Here is a 19,444-nt window from a genome sequence, read left to right as displayed (position 1 = left end):
CTTCTTAGAAGGTCACCGAACTAATACCAACAGCAAAATTTGGCTCAAATTATGGTTCATCATTTTAAGTACAATGCAGTAGATGCTGTCAGATATTTACACTTTACACACAAAATATATGCCATCAATGTGGATGATAATTTTCTGCATTTGCTTAATAAGATTAAATAGTTAGAGCATTCATATTTAGAATGGATTCTGCAGAATGTGGCACATGTGGGTGGCATAACATTCAGAGCTTTTTGCAAAGAGCAATAAAGACTTCCAAGTGCAAATAAAACCTTTCCGCTTGAAGTTTTGGAGCAATCTGGAGTTCTGAGCAGTCATCCAAGAGGATTGAGCCAAAAGAGATTGAAATTGTACTGCAAGGGAGCAATTCCAGTATTGCAGTTGCATAAATGCTAATTGTCTATGAATTTGGTACATGGGAAGTTTCCTGCATTGTAGACAATACTGATGAGCCAGCAAGGCAATTTTTTGTTATTTAAAAGTAGTTTAAGTTAACATTTTTTTCCTTTTATAATACTCCGCTGAACTTCAAATCCATAGATATGGATGAAGAGCAGCCCTTGATGCCTTGACAGAGAGAGAAACAGGTATTTTCTTTTTTTTTTTTTTCTTTGTTTACCTAAACCTGTGCAAATATTACCACGTGCTAAAGCCATAAATTTGGTGCTTTTTTCTTACGTGTTTAATTTGAAAATAAGCTGAAAGTGAACAGGCTCTGGGCCTGTATTTTAGAACTGCTGTCAAATGTGCAATGTTGAAAATAAAGGGGGGTGGGAAAACCACAAAATCAAATAAAACCAGAGACAGACATTGCAAAATCAGATACATCATCAAAAAGAAAAAAAATAGTGAAGACAGCATTGCAATATAGTCCTGTGAATGTCTATAAATCCTCCCTTGTTAAGATCCCACTGCAGTTCAGGAGCGAGGTGTGTGCAGGGGAGTCCTGAGACGAGCAGCCAGCTGCCGTGCAGGCTGTGCAGGAAGGAGCAGGAGTGTCCTCTGGGGGTGTCAGCTGTCTGTGTAGATGAACAGAATATCTTCATCAGTGCCATAACTTGTCCTGGCTTCCTCAAAGTTACTGATGCTGGTGCAGCATGTTCCTGGGAAGGAGGAACAGAATGTTAGAAAAATTCAGAAGGATTTGCCAGTGAAAGGTTCTTACACTGGATGTAACAGCATCCACAAACCAAACTAGTGTAGAGACTACACCCAGCACCTTAGGTTACAGCTTTTCTCAGGTAGATTTTTTCACCTTAAAGAGCTCACTGAAGTAATGCTGCAAAGAGGTACCACCTGGCCCTTCTGGCATATTCTGCACACACATTTCAGCATCTCTCCCTAACCCATCAGAAGGCCAAACAAGCTGTTTGCTTGAATGCCTATCTGAATGCTTCAACTGAATCACACCACAAAATGCAACACTGATATAATTAATGGCAAAACCTCTTCTGATAAATAGCGTAATGATGTCTGGAATGCCTGTGCACTGAGAGGAGGTCCAGCTGTGGCTGTGTCAGACTCATTAGCAATGCACTGGCTGAGAATCCATCAAAAAGGACAGGCTACTCACGGTCAGCATAGGCAGGGTTGTTGTAGTAAATGCTCCCTGAGGCTTTATTGTAGCCACATAACACAATGAAATGGCCCTGGTAGTCAGGGCTCCTGCAGAAGCACTTCTGTCCAATGGGAAGGAAGCAGCAGTATTTGACAGGACTTGAGCAAGATCACACAGCAGCAGGACTGCGTTGACAAGGACAATGGCTATGTGACCCTGGGACAGGTGGTTTTGGATGTCTTGAACGGTTACTGTGCTGCAAGGAAGAAAACAGACACACTTACTGAAAGAGGCTGGTGTAAAGTGCCTGATGGTGGAAGGTGCAGCTGGCACTTCTATAGATACCCTATAGCTTCACTATAGATATACTTCTATATCGCAGGTACAGCTCTTTGCTGTTAAACCTTGCAGGCTTTGCTATGCACAAAGTCTGACTGAACCTGTAGCATTCAAGGCCTTTTCATTTCCTTGCTGCTACTGAAGTGCAGAGCAGTGGCTCTGGATTCTGCAGTAACATGTTCTGAGATTACATATCACATGCCCCAGAGAAGAGAATTAAAGGAGCTGGCAACTCACTCAGTAACTTGAGGGACTTCTGCTGTAGGCAAATTTAACGTGAAGTGTTCTCTCCTGCTGTTAGTAAACCTTATCTCTGAGACACCAAATCTTTATTGACTGAGTGGTTAAATATTGTGTAACCACTAACCAAATTAAGATGTGCCCAAATTTGCCTGTGTCACACAGGACTGTGTTTCTCCCAGCTGAAGTTTTGAGTTGCCTGATAACTCTTGAGGCTTTATTTCTACAGAGAGTAAGTATCCACCAAACATCATCTAGAACCTCATCTGTCAAAAGCTGTTCTTCACTGAGGCAGATGGTGTGCTCCATATGTGTGAGAAACTCATCACTTGGATCTGTTCCAAATGTCTGTGTACCTCCTGACTGAACTCATGTGCTTTTTATTTAATCCTTCCCAGTGTCCCTTCCCCCCTCTGATGCCCCAGCCTCAGTACTGCACAGGTAGATATGTCCTCTCTCCCTGCCTTGATCAAGGCCACAGTCTTAACACTGCAAAAGCAAGAGGGACTGAGTGTCCCTTCTGTCCGTCACAACTAGAGTGACTCCATGCATGTCAGAAAGGACACTTGATTCTGCTGAATATAAGTTACACTCCAGCATTCAAATACTACTGTGGCTGCCCCGTATCCTCTCTTCTTTGCTTACCCCATAATCATTTACCCCACTTCAAAAACAGGGATCCAAATCCAGCTTCCCTATAAAAAGGGACACAGCTCAAGTGGGATTCTTAGTCATTTCCCAGTAGAATTTAACTGCTGATTATGAAACTTCTGCCATTTTTCCATTTCTCCTGGGTGTGCAGTTCTTTCATGGAGTTCCTTATTTTACAGTCCCCTTGGCAAAAGCTCCTATGCTAACTTACACTCTGCATGTTTGTCTGGGAACAGAGATCCATGTTTGCATGGCTTTGGGAACAATGAGTTCTGTACCCACACGGCACTCTCCTTAATTCCAACAATGGCCAATTAGAGTGCTGTAGGCACTCCCTACTGCCTAAGTGTAATGGACAACCAAATTCAAAACACAGTCAGCTCCTATGAGCATTTTCATGTCCCTTATTGTGCATCATGACTTAATTTTTCTTCAAACTTCATTATTAGCTCTTGATGTGCATGGGTTTTTTTGAGAGAGATACAGTAGAAAGACACTAATTGGCAAAAAAAGGCTTAGGGCTTGATTTCATTCTGTTTCAGCAGTTTAGCTTGGTGCCTCCAAGAAATCAGGGGCCCACAGAATCTCCAAAGAGAAAGAAAACAGTAAGCTTACCATTTCTCCACCAGCACCTTGCAGTCTTTGGCTTGTGCAAAGAGCTGATTCACTCGATTCTCTTCTGTGTCAAAGTGCTTCCTGTAAAATGACTGGGGAAATAACAGAAGTTCTGAACTGGAATGGTGTTTACCTTGGGTAATCCACCACTTAAGTCTGCTAGCAAGGGCCTGCATAAATTGGAGATCTGGCTATGGGATAAAAGATCTCTCCCTTAGTTCACTGGAAACAGGACAAGAATTTCTGCTCTGAAATACAAATTAAATCGCTCCTGGTCAGTTACTGTTGCTGTTTCTATCCGGTGCCTGTTCAGCTCACTACAGCAGAGCACCTGTCTGGTTTCCCAGGGGAAACTGGGCAGGAGCTTGCAATGAAGTCAGGGCTGCTACAGGCCCTCCTTGGCCCCTTGTGGGCAGTCCTGGAGAGGCCGAGCTCTCCGTGGATGGGAGGCTGAGTTCCCCTCTCACCTCTAGAGGTGGATCTCCCAGGTCAAGGCTGAGGCACAGTGGTGGGGAAATTGTGGAAGCTAAACACTGCTGCTGCCCAGGCTGTACCTGTTCTGTTGATAAATACAGGGCTTCAGTCTCCAAGGCTGTCAGATAGGTTGGAACCTTTCATGAACACTACATGCAAACTTCTTAAAAATTAAAAAGATGGAATCAATATGTGGGATCACACTGCCTTTGGAACAGATTTGTGCCAGTTTTGGCAGTAGGTCTAATTAACTGTGGCTGACTGTCAGTAACATGGCAGAGCTTTTATAGCATGACATTTGAGGCTTTTAAAGCTGCCTGTTCTCCCCCTGCAGATGAGAATACTGACCTGATTTTTGTAGCCCTTGTCCACTCCGAGTGTCTGAGTGCAAAATTTATGCCTAACTCCGAAGTGCCGCATTAGGTAGGCCAGGTCAATAGTCCAGATACTCTTTGTTAACTGGAGTTCCTGGATGGCTTTCTGGAACTCATCATTGTCCAAATGATTCAGGTACCTATGGCATCAAGAAAGGCAGGGGAAGGGAAGCACAGATCTTAGGAGAAGCAAAATGTGTGCTGTAGCCCAAGCCTCTACATCACAGCACATAAAAACTAAAACAATGGGCTTGGCTACGAAATAACCAGAGAAAAAAAACCAAACAAACCCACAAAGGAGACAGAAATTTAAGGGAAAGGAATAGGGAATATTTAACTGGATTTATTGCTGGCTTTTTAAAATTGGAAATGTGCAATGCCTTGACTATTTTAGAGTGCTAGAAGTGTACAGGTGCTGTACCAGAGGCAAGCTGGTATAGAACTCTGTCCTGAAGGGTTTACAGTGTAATGTACAAGTGTATTAGAGCCAACACAGAAAGAAGAGTTAAAGACTAAAACTTCCTTCAGCAATAGATGGATTTCAAAAGGAGGAGCTATAAAGGAGTTCCGTAAATATTTAAAGGAAGCTTGTCTTAGGCACTGATGACACAAGAGGAAAAAAAGGGGAGATGAATTCAGGAGGAAGCTTTGGACAGGTTGCAAGGGGGTGGGGTGAGGTAGTTACAGGGAGTTCTGAAAGTAAGAAAAGGAATGGAAGTAAATGATGAAAAATAAAAAGGGACTGGAATTGAGGATGCAGGGCAAACAAGGTCAGATCAGCAGGGTGAGAAGATTAATCTTGGAAGCTGAGTTTTGGACAGACTGGAGTAGCAAAGAGGTACAGGGAATAGAGGTTACAGTAGTCAAGATGGGAAATTACCAGCACACGGACTAACGTCTTGGCAGAAGGGATGGAGAGAAATGAAAATCTTCTGCTTCATATCTACTAAGTGGACATCTAAATAGGTATTTCTCCTGCACCTAAGCTCATGTTCCTCTGTGGAAGGAAAGAGGAGTTCAGCAGGACAGCTACTAGTTCAAAAAAAGGTAAAACCAAAATAAACAAAAAAAAAACCCCAAAGGGCAACACAATTTTGAAGCTGAAACTAGTCCTGGAACACAAACACTCATCCCACAGGTCGAGGCTCAGCAGGACAGAGGTAGTATAGGTACAGCACACACTCATAAACTGGGATACACCTACCCACCACTGGGAAACACAGAGAGGAATCAGGTGAGTCACAGCTAACTATCAGCTCTGAATGGTAACAACAGGATAGAGGCAACACTTTCTATGAGCTTATGCAAACCAGCCTGCAAAGTTCACAGAGCTGATTAGGTATTCTGAATGTGTCTAATTAGTCAAAAGGGTCCAAAGTTCACTTCAGTTTGTATTCTCTCTTGCTGGAGAGCTGGGCCAGGCCCAGGCAGCAGTCACTGTCCAAGGGTACCTCAAAGAACCTGCTGCTCTCCTAAGACTAAACTCACGGCTGCTTCAACACACTACTTCTCCCTGGGATTTGCTTCCTGCTACCCTCCCCGTGGAATGGGATTTCCCACCCTAAGAGAGGCACTTACTGAAGCACCATCCTGGAGCAGGCCAGCCCGCAGTCCCAGTGGTACAGCTGCTGAATCACGGGCACTTTCAGCTGGATGCAGTCAACTGTGTGAGCAGAACACAATGTCAATCCATACAGGAATGTTTTCCCATACCACTTAAAGTCAGCCTGTCCTCAGCACTACAGCCAGAGACTTAGGAACATGGTTTAATCTGATTGGAAGGTGGATTTTTTTTTCTTTCTTAGGGGAACATGCACTTAGTATTTCTACATAGGTAAGCTTTTGGTTTAATTTCATACTCCTTTATTGTTCCATACCTAGATCACTGGCTTTCCAACCCCTTTTCCCTTGGAAGTGGTGGGGTTTTTTTGTTTGTTTGGCTGGTTTTTCTTGTGGGGTCATGTAGCCACCACCCCTCAATTGTGTCATCTGGATAACAGCAGGTGAGTCACAGGTATTCGTCCTTTCTCTTGTGTCTGATTGTACTTCTGTGCCACAAGAGGACTTAAACCAAGCTGGGAGAAAATATATCCAGATCGCTGGGCAGGAATCTCTTAGAAGCCCCACAGATTTAAGCTTTTTCTATAGATTTCCCTTTTTCCTCAGGGATGGTAATTTAAAACAAAACTCACAAGTTAAAACTTGCAAGTGACACCAGTTGTCCTTTTGTATTAATTTCATCAAAACTTCAATGGAGAGGGAAAATTAATCACCTCTGCCAAAAAGTCCCAAAATACAAGCTCCATCCTCTGCCTCAGTATTTTATTTTTATGGAGTTGGCAAAGTGGTGGTTTCAGTCTCAGGAACATTCTCACCACCAGCAGGACCTGAAGAGCTGTGCCTGTCCTTGCTACTTCAGCACTGACCGAAGTGAGTTAATCACAAAGGGCTTTTCTCAGTAACCTTTGATCTAGAAAAGGCCTTTGAGAGGTTTTGTTACCAAGATCCTCTACACTTTATAATGGGAATAAAAACGCATTTGACATCACATGGACTCATCTAGTTTGGTGTAATATTATTTATCAACCTTTTTATATAACGTTGTTATATTTTTCCTAGTTGTGCCCCTGTTTAATCATGACTTTAAAGAGTGGCACACTGGTTGATATATTCAGTTTGTTTTTAAGTTCATCTAGCTTAAGTATCATAACAAAAGAAGAAAAAAAAAAAAAAGAAAACATCAAACAAACCAACCCAACCAATTCCCACTTGTCCTCAAACTTCTCAGGTATTTTATCATCATTTTTCTTGGCATGTTACGAATCTGTCCCCTTTTTATAAACAGCCACGGCCTCTACCGAGTCCCACAGTAACCAAGAGGTACATGTTTTCTACATGAAAGCTTCAGACAGCAATAACAAGTTTTCTTGGCCGTCCAGCTTCCAGTCACCTGTTTCCCAACACACCCAGAGCTCTTCAGCGCCGGCTGTCGGCTGTCCCGAGAGGAGATGCCGTGCCTGCAAACCACCCTGCGAGCCCCTCTGCGCTCCTCCAGCCCCCGCGGCCCCAACCCTGCCGCCGGAGCCGGTAACTGCTCAGCGCAGCGGCGGGCCGGAGCCGCAGCCCCGCGGCCCGGGAGAACCGACCGAGAGGCCGCCGGGGGCTCCGGCGGGGCCCGCAGAGCCGCCCGCTCCCCGCCGGGCACCGCAGAGCCGCCCGCTCCCCGCCGGGCTCCGCGCACCCCCGGCCCGTTCCGCGGGGCGGACTGCGGCTCCCCGCCGCCCGCTGCCCGCAGAGGCCCCGCCGGCCGGGGCAGGGCCGGGCGGGCCGCACTGACCTGGCGGCGGCTCGCCGGCCTCCCGGGGGCTCTTCATGGCGCTGGCGGCACCCGCCGCCCGCTCACTGCCGGCCCCGCCGAGCCGGCGGCGCGGCCCCGGGGCCCGGCGCTGGCTCCTCCCGGAGGCGGGCGCTGAGGGGGGCCGGGCCCCGGGGCGCTTGCCCCGCGCCGTGGCGGCGGGGAGAGCGGCGGGGCGCGCGGGCGGGCAGGGGCATGACACGGCGGGCGGCGGCCGCGCAGCCCCGCCCCGGGCTCGGGCACCGCGGGCTGCCGGCCGGCCCCGGGCGGGAGCGCAGGGACGGGGCCGCCCCCAGCGCCGCCTTCCGCTTCCGGCGCGCGGGGCAGGGCGGGCGGCGGAGGCCATTAGCGGGGAGCGCGGCGGTGAGTGCGGGCCGCGGGGGCCGGGCTCCTCTGTGGGCGCTGCCTGTGTCCGCAGGGCCCGGGGGAGGCCGAGGGGCCGGCTCGGAGCGGCGGGGGGCGCAGGGCGGGCTGGGCCCGGTTCTCTGACGGAAGGGCCTCAGTGCTCGGCGCTGCGGCCCCCAGCGCGGCCGTGCTGCCTGTGCCGCTGTGGGGTGTGCCTGGGGCTCTTCCCTTGGCGGTACCCGTGGTTTATTCCGTGGTCCTTACGAGTGGATAGCCTAGAAGGGACCTGGAAAAGACTGGCAGTTGATATTTAAAGTCTCCCCGTGGGCAGGTCTCTAGAGAAGTGTTATTGATGCATAATCAAAGCACGTGTTGTGTTTAAATGTGAGAAAGTTGGTGCCTTATGCCAGCGGAAAGGATGAGGGACTGTGTAGTTGGAGCTTGCATCTTCCTTTGTAGTGAAAGCTTTTGTTCCCCTCGCGGCTCAGGTGTAGAGGCAGAGCACTGCAGCCATGTCCATTGGAGTGCCCATCAAGGTGCTGCACGAGGCCGAGGGCCACATCGTCACCTGTGAGACCAACACAGGAGAAGTGTATCGAGGCAAACTTATCGAAGCCGAGGACAACATGAATTGTCAGGTATGTTTTGCTTCACAGAGATGGAGGGAAGGTTGGCTGATCTGGGCCTGGAAAGGCTGAAAATGTGATTAAACCACTGTTGCTTTTAGTTCTGAGATAAAAAAACTGTGCTGCTGCTTTTTACCGTGAGGAAGTGGATTCAGCATTACAGAGTGCTCCAGAGAGGCCAGAGCTTATTTCCAGTTTCAGAGTAGGTTTGGGCATCCCTGTCAGTAAGATCAGAGATTTTAAGATTCTGTCCTGTGAACAGTGTTTTTTCCAGAGTTCTTTATTTAAAGCCACTGAGTGTAAGAATAAAAACCCCCTTGAATTAAGAAACTGAAGCTTATTTAATACACATCACTTCAGTCATTCCCAGAGGGCCAAATTTTGACTTCAGGCAAGTGATCATTGAAATCAGAATGCTTTTCTAATAGTTGATGCTAGAACAGCTTTATTAAAACTGTTTGCATATAAGAAAACAAAAATAATGATGCTGATTAAGCTAATTTGTAAACTGGGGAGAAAGCAGAAGTCCTGGGAGCAGGCGTGGGGTGTGTTTAAATGGTTGTGATGCCTCGTGTCAGAGCTGAGGCTTGTCTGGTGAGCACTGGCTGATCTTTACCTTCCAGATGTCCAACATAACAGTGACATACAGAGACGGGCGGGTGGCACAGCTCGAGCAGGTGTACATCAGGGGCAGCAAGATACGGTTCCTCATCTTACCAGATATGTTGAAGAATGCTCCTATGCTAAAGAGCATGAAGAATAAAAACCAGGGTTCTGGAGCTGGCCGAGGGAAAGCAGCTATTCTCAAAGCTCAAGGTATGTACAATTTCTTCATGGTCCCTCCCCCTATTTTTCTGTAGGACTGGAAAGCTTATTTCTGTCATAGAGGAGATTAGACAATAAGAAGTGAAAAGGTTATTGGTTCATACAGTATTTTTCTGTATGTTTTATCTTAGAGTGAGAGAGTCAAGACTCAAACTGTCCCAATTACCTGAATGTGTAATATTAATATTGACAGTAATTTAGAGGTGGTGAGTAGTCTTGTTAAACAGAGCCTTTCTGTTAAACTTAGAGTTCTGTTTTCCTGCAGTTGTGGCCCACCAGCTGCTTGGAATACTTCAGGAGGGATTCAGGTGTTCTTGTTAAGCTTTTGTAGGAAAACAGCTTCAGTTATAAAGGTGGTACTTAAGCCACTGGAAAGCTGTAATTAATACTTTCTCTGTAGTTCACTCTCATTTGTGCCTTTCTCAGGGGATCCAGTCTAGTTATTAGGTAGCTGAGTGACAGTCATGTGCCACAAAGTCCCTGGTTAACTTCAGTGTGCAGTAACGTTGGTGTGGGGGTGTAACTTACTGTGTGGTGGTGTAAAACCTTGCAAAAGTGTGGGGTTTCAAATCTCTTGGGTGACACAGATCTGTGTGTCACAAGGAACATGAGATGTATGAATATTTACTGCAGTTATTCTGAGGAGCCAGACTGTGGGACCATTAGGTTCTGGTTCTTCTCACAGAAAGCTGCTTGCTCTCACGTCACTCCCTGAGCATTTCCGTGCTCCTGAGCAAGACACCTTGAGTGTTGTTGGTGTTTTGCTTGTCAGTCGTTGAGATAAATGTGCAGGTATGTCAAATTCATGTCATCCCTGATGTTTCCTTTCTTCAGTGGCTGCAAGAGGAAGAGGCCGTGGGATGGGCCGTGGCAACATCTTCCAGAAGCGAAGATAATTCTGGTCTTGGCCGAATTGCTTTTTTTTTATTAGGGGTGTTAACTTGACAATGTGTGCATTGGTATCAGTTTTGTTTAATAAATGTTTCTGACAAAAACTTGTCTGCTCTTGACCTGACAGGACAATTTTTGGGCAAACACACTGTAGGTTGATTTCAAAGTCAAGCCCAGCTTTGGAAAATAGTGGACTTTGTTATATCTAGTTTTGACCACTTTGTGTGATGCGTTCCTTTTTAAAGGTCATTATGTTTCCTTTTTCTTGTTTACTCCTGCTGTCATTTATTTTCTAAAGAATTAGAAGGCATACTTAATGAAGACTTTTAAGTCATACATTATAAAGTCTTATTAGCAGCTGCATTTATGGAAAATACAGCGCAACAGAGGCAGCTTCCTGAGAAGCAGAGCACTGTGTTATTTTGCTTTATACAGACCGACAGTAGATAGAGGTCCATTTTCAGATCTGTATATTGAACTTGTATTCTTGCATTTCTTAGTTTTCTCTCTGGGAATGGGGAGAATTTTTAATGAGGAACACACAACTTTGATAGCCTGAATCTATATTTGCAGTGAAAAAATCTATTCCGATTTTCATAGCAGTTTTTCCCTGTGTCTGGGAAAAGACAACAGAGCATAGATTAGGCATATTCCAGGATAAATTTTAAATGCTTTCTAGATTTGAAAGGCAGTGCAGGTGTATGAGGAAAGTCTTATAAATAGTTAACCAATAAATACAACTCAGTACAACTGCAGATGTTTTGAACAAAACTCATGATCAACTTCAGCTTTTGATCTTACTATCTCTGCACAGTTTTGAGTAGATCAGCTGATCTGCAGGAAGCCAAATATAGTTGTACCTTCAGTTTATTTTGCTTTAAGTGTAGTGTGGGTATTTTTACTGACTTAAATGGCTGAAATGTTTCAATGTAACCCTTCTGTACCTAATCACTTACTTGCATACAGTCAATTACCAGTCTGTACACACAGAAAAGAGCTGCTCTTTTCTGCTGGGATGCTGTGAAGACTCTCCCTTGTGTGCAGACAGGAAAGTTGAACTAATGTATTAACTTGTTGAATTGTGTGTAAATAAAGCTGTATTTGGTCTCACATCACGAGGGAAAACCCTGCTGCATGTTCTTCTGGGTAGTAGTGATCCTAAATGTTTGCAATGGAAACTTCCTTAGAGTGTGTTAAAGAGAGACTTGAGCTTAACTATAAAAGCACTGTAGTGTCCTCTTACACCTCCCCTGAGGGATGTGTCCAAAAGATGGCACAAAAGTTCTCACAAACAGGGGCCACTTCCACTGATGGTGAGTGCCTCACCTCTTTTAAAGACCCTTGTTTCTCCTTGAGCTGTGCCAAGCTGCTGTTCTCTCAGGAGCAGTGGATGTGGCATTCTGCAGCACTGAGGGCAGGGGACAACCACGAATTTTGGAGAAAAACCCTCAGGAGATTTGATAGAACAAATTCTGTATCTGCTTTAAGAAGTTTGAAGTAGCATCTCTAATGCATATCAATTTTGAAGAAGGTAGTGGATTTTGCATAAACAAAAAGCTTTGCACTGTGGCTTCAGGTTGAGGCTGAGTCTAGGATAAACTGTTTAGAAAGACACCATGAATTTAGTGTTGTAAATGTTGAAGTTTCACACGGGCAAGAAAGTCCCAGCCAAGACAAACTTAGCAATTTCTGACTGGAGTAACTGGAATGCTAGTTTGTTCACAGGCTGCTTTCCAGAGCTTTCCTGTGATGTGTGTATACTTACAGTGTGATAAATCAGAATTTCCTTCTCACAGACGAGGTCTCACCCACTAGATGGCTCTGTTGGGAAGAGAATGAAGCTCAAGAAACCACAACCCTCTGGAAAAGAAAAATGCAAGAAATACGACTTCTGCTATAAAGGCCATAAACTCAAGGGTTGTTATAAACTAGCATGAAAATACCTTATTTTCTTCCCTCTTCAGTGTTCCCAGAGTGCTGGCTTCCTGCATGCCTGAGTTATTCTGGCTGCTGATTGATGCTGTGTTTCCCTGGTACTCGGCTAATTGGGCAAATGCACTTAGATCATGTAGATTTCTCAGTTCATAACTTAAGCAATCTATTTCCCTGGCAGATACTGAGGAGAGATGCAGCTGTTTTTAACATCTGCACTTATTTGTCACTTCTTTTTTTATCACAGCTTGCAGCATTTCTTTTCATTCTCTGCCATCACACTGTGTGTGGGCTTGTAAAGCTCGTGCTTTTCAATGGGTTCAGGGCTCTCCATAGTTTTCTGCTTTTGACAGAAAGACGAGCACTGGCCTAAAGCCTTGTTCTAAACCTGCCCCTTTGATAACACCAGCGTAGGTGCCTTTGAAGTACTCGTGGGACAGAGGATCTGTGCTGCAGCTGTGCAAAATGCTGTGTGGAGGGTGTGGGTAGAAATTCACCCAGACTCCCAGGGTCAAAACCACACTTGTGCTCTGCTATGAAAATAAGGCATAACATCAGAGAAGAGTTAGAGAAAGTATCACTTGGAAAAAATTGCTTTGCACAGAGCTGTAGGACCTTTCCTCCCTGACCAGGTGCTTTCATCCCATACGTGGGCAGTTCTTCTCTCCAGGTATGTCTAACTTCTGTTTGATCCTAAAGTTGTACTTTTGTTCAGTTCAATGCTCTTCGGAAAACCTCTTCTAGAAGGGCAGAATGGAGTGGGAAATGTGAATTTCTGGTGCTGGTAGTCAGAATAACTGTCCAATCTGTATCTCTTTGCTACTTGATCTTTCCAATGAGTTTTCCTATAAAATGGATGTGCCCTATTTCTTTTGCCAGTAAAATGTGAGCAAGGGTGGAAGACTGATGTCCCAGTGGAGCAATGGTTTGGTAAGGTAGCAGTGGGTGCAATCCTGAGGGCTACAAGGAAATGTCAGTGATTCAGTTGTTTATTTCTCAGGCAAGGGTCAGAAGTGGGGAAAGAGTTCTCCCAGGGGCCCTTGATGTTTCCATCCTGACAGAAGCAAACATTAAGATCTGACTTGCACCTTATTGCAACCAATCTGATTTCAGACAGACCCGGTCTTCCTCTAACATTAGACAAAACTTTATGGGGCCCTCCTGCCTTCAGTGATTCTTTGGAAGGAAATACAGATACAGCACTTCAAAAAGCATGGTCATGGAACAGCCTTGAAGAAATGCTGATGGGTCAGTGTGTGCAGAACACTTTGCAAGTGAGAGGACACTTCACCTGCTCACACCTGCAGACAGGAGAGCTACCAGCTGACTGCAGTATGCTGGTGCCTGAAGTAGCCACAGCACTGCCTGTCTGCAAGTATTTTCCAGGTCAAGCTGTTTTTTGACTGTTCCAGGTGTCCTGTTGTTGCTTAGACCTCTAATAAGAGCTCTTGATAGAGTCACCATCATTTTGGAGGTGATGAATCAGGAAGTGCCACTCTTCCCTGCTTATGGTAACTGTTCCTCACAGACCAGGGTGTGGGATTATTTAACTACTATTATTTATTTCCTGTAGAGGCTGACATTAGTGTGCAGTATGAGCAGTAGGTTTGAGGGGGGGTTATGCCACTTAATTCAGGCGTTTAATGAGAAAAGTATTTGGGGTTTGTGTGTGAGTTGCTTGTTCCTAGTAGATGGGCTATTATTCCTGGCACAGGACCAGTCATTGCATAAGCAAGTATTGTGCAGCCTTCTGCTGCTCAGCAGAGACTATCAGAGTCTATGAAAAGTGGAGACTTTCCAGCATCGTTAATTCAGGGGAGAATGCTGAAGCCCTGGCAAAGAAACAGATTGTATCCAGAAGATGTGTAGTTATGCTGGGAGAAATGAAAAGAATTGCAGAAAAACACTATTACTGTTCTTTTGTTTGGTGAACTGCTTGCAGTGAGCATTTAATTTGTTCTTCATTTTCCCTTGCCTGGGGACTTAAAATCTGGTTTGTGGCTGGGGGTTTGCCCTAATTCCAGCTCAGTGGAGAGATGCTGGTACATCTACTCCAGAGCAAAACACTATTTGTGAGGCAAAACTTCTTACATTTTGTCCCTTGGTGCCTAAAATGTTAATAGGGAGTGAGGGGAGCCCACAGTCCCAGAGAGGTTTTGGAGCACTGCAGCTGATGGCCCTCAGCAGACATAGGCTGAAGCTGATAGTGTGATAATGCATAGACCCATGTGGTGGCATTTTAGAATGCTTACTGATATCTTTACACTCCCCTAAAATCTCAAGGAAACTGTCGAGTGAATAGAGTTTTTTCCCCCGTGACACCATACCCAGCTGAGACACAGAAATGGCATGTGGAGATTTTTATTTTTCTCTAATAAAGAGGTGTTGCTGTTTGTTGCTTCATGATCAAATGAGCTTCTTTCTCTCATGTCTCTGAACCAGCTCCACAACAAACCTTTTTCTTGCAAAGCTCAGCCAAAAATTAATGTCATTCCCCTTGAAGTGCACCATATCAAAGGGCACATCAGATGCTTTTGAGGGCAGTTTGGATACAGCAGCAGAAGTGCTGTGGTTTGGGGAAAGAAATGGCTGCACTTAGAGGAAATGTTGCTTCTTCCTTTTCTCTTGGTATTTGTTAGCATTAGCTGTCTTTGTTTTGTCTTTTCATTGCAACCTTTTTTTGTTTTCCAGTTAATGATCCAATTTTGACATGGAGAAAGTGGATGAAGCTCTAGGGTACTCATTAGAGGCTTTTTATGTCAGAATTTGGCTGCAAATACACGAAGTCTAAGCCTAAACCTAGGCAGAGATTTATACCATGGGACATGCTGAAGCTTCTGGCTGGAGGCTGTTGAGAGGATCCATGTAGGAGATCTCACTTTATCTCCATGGCCTCATTTGAGCCTGGCTTTTACTGGCCCTGCAGCCCCTGGCTGAGCCGGGTCCCTTGGAAAGGAGGTCTGGAGGTGCACCCTGCTGTCCTCCTTGTGAGAGCCAAGTGTTCACCCAGCTCCAGAGCACCTGGCCCTGTGCTAGCAGGAGCTTTGGGGGCTGCCAGTGCCACTGTAAAACACTGGGATTCATACTGGAGCTGAGGGATGGGCCAGTCCAGGGCTGAGACCAAGGCAAGGGGGCCTGGAGACCCTCTGGGCTGTTGTCTCTGAGTATCTGGTTACACACCAAACCTGTTCCTTTGGCCTCCACTTTGCTCTCTTTCCATTGCAGTTTCTGAAAAACTAAAACCCCAAAGAACTCTTGGTGGAATGAGTGGATGGGTTGTGACTTGTTCAGTTTTTCAGTTGCAGCAGAGTTCAGACAAAGGTGCACACATCAAACTGTTGGCTCTGCAAACCAAAAGATTTCAGGGGATCAAGAACAAAGCTCTGCTCAGAAGTCTGACATGGAGACCCAAAGGCAGCTAGTCTGGGAAAGGGCCTTTTCCCCATTTTTTGTGCCATGTTTTTGTTGTTGAGACACCATGTGTTTCAGGGGAATTACACAGGTTGGGAATAAGGCCCATGTTGTTTTACTAATGCTTCCCACCATTGTGTCCAATGTGGGGCAGGTTGATTCAAAAATGGACTGGGAGGAATAACCCTTTCAGAAGCTGAAGAACTGGCTAATCAGAAAGGAGGAAAGAGATCTCTCTTCCACCCTTGTGACACACCCTGCATGCAAGCAGAATGAGCCTGATGCTGCTGTGGAAGAAGTGTCAGTGCCATTGAGGTTGGTTTGGATGCAGCAGGGGGAGTGCTGGGCTTTGGGAAAGGGAGTAGATGGAAGAAAAGCTGACTTTCCTCTGATCTCCTCTGCTTGAAGCAGAGTTCCTGTGTGTTTATTGTGTTTGGTGGCTGTTCTGGTTTGGAATCAGCCATCACAGAACTGGGATGCTGTCAGATCTGAGAAGATTCACAGTTCAAGGACTTGGTGTCTCACAGTGGATCAAGGTGCAGTCGTGGCTTTCCACAGCACTGGCCTCAGCTGGCAGTGTTCCAGCCTGGTTTGTTAGTGAACTACCTCTTGGCAGCCTTAAACCATCTACTGCATCTATTTTGAGAGCACCTGTTTAAGGCCAATAAACTGCAAAACAGGTTCTCTTATCTATGGATAATGTCCCCAGCGGGGTGGCTGGGCTTCCTGCCAGCTGCCCTTGCAGACTTCTCACCTGCACTGCCAGGGACTGCATGGTAAGAGTGTATGGAGGCACTTTGCCTCTTCCAAGCTTTGAATCACCTCCTCTGGTAGGGAGCAGAGCAATCGCTAAAGGCAATGTTTAATCTTCTCTTGTTTGTTTTCTTAAGATGAAACAATTTATATTTTTGACATCTTTGTCAGCAGCTGTCCACTAAGGAGCTTGTCAGCCTGCCCCAAACAGTGCAAGCTCCTTTATCTTCCTAGTGCTTGTGATGAGAAATGAATTCTAAGTTGAAAAAAGAGCCTTGGCAGTGCAAAAGCAAAGGGCCTTGACAGGTTTTGAAGTGTGTGAAATAAAAAATAGATTAGACAAGGCTGTGCTTCCAGCTGCTTTTTGCCTCCTTACCTCAACAAAATAATTACCACTTATTTACACAGAGTGACTGAAGTGAGGGAGGCTTTTGCTGAACTCAGTGCTCAGCATATCGTATCACTACCTGGAGCATGCCAAGATGCTTACCTGGGTTTTGTGGTCAGAAGCTGAAGTAAAGTACAGGATGGAGGTGCAAGGAAGGTGTTGTCCCTTAGGCAGGGAGAGAACAAGTGGGGATTTTTTGTTGGAGTAACTGTTCCTTCTTCCCTCTCAGGCACCAATGGCCTCATTAGCTGTGGTGTTGCTCGTTATCTCCACAGGCTGGTGCTGCTGGAGCTCTCTGCTGCTGCCTGAGCCCCAGCTGACAGTGCTCAGCAGCATCTTCAAGGGAGATGAACACGAGATGTACACTCGGTGACCTCTCCATCCAGCAGACTGCCGCTGAAAAGTGTGCTTAAATGTGTCACTGAGAGCTGTGCTGAGAGTGATCACCTGGTGGGAGGTCGGGGTGGGGAAGGGGCTGTGGTACCATCTGTACAGCTTCAGCTTCCTTCCTGCTACATGGCACAGGTCCCATCCCAGGCTGACCATGCGCCTGCAGGGAGAGGGAGGCTGCCAAACTGAAAATGGTGGAGAGAGGCTGGTGACTGAGTCTTGACCCTGAGTGCTGCTCTGAGTACCTGAGATTACAGCCCTGCACCAGCAAGTACCTCCAGAAGAAAGAATTCAGTGCTGCTGCATGTGTTAGCTGACAGGAGACAGGCTCACTGCAGGGCAGCTGTCCCCTGATTTAGCACCATAACTAAGCTGGTCCCTCTGGCTGTCTGTGAGGAGACCTGAATTAGCAGCTCATCCCTTTAATACCCTTTGAGAGCCCTGAGCATTCTCATGCAGTGCAAGGCAAGGCTCATTTCGGTTGTGTCATCCTCTCTGGTTGGTGAACTCAGCTTTTATTAAAATTGCAGATTTGGGGCCTCCAGGTCTGCTCCTTGAGCATGCACCTCATCTGTAGGAGGCCCAGGAGCACTTCCCAGCTTTGGAGCTGGATGCACTGTGCTGCCCAGAGCCCTCACCTATCCATGTGATCAGGAGCTGGCAGGGAGTAGCTGGGTGTGCTGGGATCGTTTCTGCTAAGTTACAGCCCATCAAAGTTCATCCAAGAAGCAGTGGCAGAACTTCGTCATTTGCATTTTCACATATTTATTCACAACCAGTTCTCCATGGGGAGCTTTCTGTGGCAAAGCAACCAAGTGCCTGTAGAGCAATAAACATGCATGCCACAGCTGCTCAGCTGAACCAGTGTGTTTCCTGCTTTATCTCCAGATCCTGGAGTTGCCAACTGGCAGGTGGCATTGCCAGTGATTGGCACAGAATTCCTCTGCAAGGGGCTGAATGTCTCCTCCCTGTCCTGCTGGGCAGCAGAGCTCAGACTGAAAGCACAGCTTTGAGCAGGGCTGGAAACAGGCTGGGGCTGAGCTGGGGGCTCTGCAGGGGAGAGCTGTGTCAGGGGAGACACACTGAGGGTCTCACCTCGTTTTAGGGGGGTTGCTGCTGTTATGGAAAAGCTGTGAAGATGCCTTGATGCAGAGCCCTGGGGGGACAGTGCTCAGAGCCAAAGACCAAATGTTCAGCAGCACAGCTCCCTCTTTGTAGATATGCACTGGCTCACCAGGCAGCTCCAAGCCTTCATTTAAATGCTTTGTGCCCGAGTTGTCTTCTTGGCACAGAGCAAAGCACTGCTCTGCTTAGACTGTAAGAGTTTAAGCAGATCTTGCTGATATTTGAAATACTTTTCGTTTTTGATCAAAGGTATTTTGGAAGGAAAAGAAAAAATTAATACCATCTCTTCCACAGCAGGGAAGGAAGGAAGGGCTGAGCCTGGAGAGTGGTAGTAAATGGAATTGCAGCCAGCTGGGGCTGGTCACTAGTGAGGTTCCCCAGGGCTCAGTACTGGGGCCAGTTCTGTTTAATGTCTTTATCGATTATCTGGATGAGGGGATCAAGGGCATCCTCAGCTGAATTCAGATGACACCGAATTGGGTGGGAATGTTGAACTGCTGGAGGGTGGGAAAACTATGCAGAAGGGTTTGGACAGACTGGATTTGATGGTTCAAGGACAATTGTGTGAGGTCCAGCAAGGCCACATGCCAGGTTCTGCACCTGGGTCACAACAACCCCAAACAGGACTCCAGGCTTGGGGAAGAGCAGCTGGAAAGCTGCTGAGTGGAAAAGGCCAGTGGCATCCTGGGTTTTATATGCCATAGTGTGGCCAGCAGGACTGGGTTGTCAAGCACTGAACAGGATGCCCAGGGCAGTGGTTGAGTCACCATCCTGGAATTATGTGAAAGAGATGCAGCTGTGGCACTCAGGGACATGGCTTGGAGGTGGGCTGGCAGTGCTGGGTTAATGTCTGGACTCAACCACCTCAAAGGTCTTTTCCTACCAAAACAATTTTATGCTTCTTAAAGATACTACACTGAGAAGGGGAAAATGAGTTGTGAGAAGAGAGCAGGTGGTGACCTTTGTGCAAGGATAACATGAAGGTTATGAGATTCTGCACCTGTGACTGGAGTGCAGATAGGACTGGGAGCAGCATTTGCAGTGTCAGATTGTAATGCTCAGCACAGTGTCTAATCCCACCCTTCTTCCTCAGGGAACTGGTTTAATTTGGGGCTTTTGGTGGTTGACCAATACCTTCCAGTA

The 19,444-nt window shown here is 46.4% G+C and overlaps 2 protein-coding genes across 2 annotated transcripts; one reads left to right on the top strand and one right to left on the bottom strand.

The window, feature by feature from the left end:
• Window positions 1-815: 815 nt before the first annotated feature.
• GUCD1 (guanylyl cyclase domain containing 1) lies at window positions 816-7,720 on the bottom strand. The gene is given in 7 exon segments (XM_066331234.1): window positions 816-1,112; window positions 1,583-1,735; window positions 1,738-1,823; window positions 3,413-3,504; window positions 4,235-4,400; window positions 5,839-5,923; window positions 7,598-7,720. Coding segments are annotated over 7 exon segments (711 nt in total). The 5' UTR covers window positions 7,635-7,720; the 3' UTR covers window positions 816-1,020.
• Window positions 7,721-8,420: 700 nt separating this feature from the next.
• On the top strand, window positions 8,421-11,412 carry SNRPD3 (small nuclear ribonucleoprotein D3 polypeptide). The gene is made up of 3 exons (XM_066331233.1): window positions 8,421-8,598; window positions 9,210-9,402; window positions 10,246-11,412. The coding sequence occupies exons 1-3, from the start codon at window positions 8,473-8,475 to the stop codon at window positions 10,305-10,307; spliced, it is 381 nt and encodes a 126-aa protein (XP_066187330.1). The 5' UTR covers window positions 8,421-8,472; the 3' UTR covers window positions 10,308-11,412.
• The last annotated feature ends 8,032 nt before the right edge of the window (window positions 11,413-19,444 follow it).

This window comes from Sylvia atricapilla, chromosome 17, assembly GCF_009819655.1.
Source record: "Sylvia atricapilla isolate bSylAtr1 chromosome 17, bSylAtr1.pri, whole genome shotgun sequence".
Classification (NCBI taxonomy): Eukaryota; Metazoa; Chordata; class Aves; order Passeriformes; family Sylviidae; genus Sylvia; species Sylvia atricapilla.
Note: the sequence above shows the minus strand (reverse complement) of the source record. Positions and strands in the feature narration are given on the sequence as shown.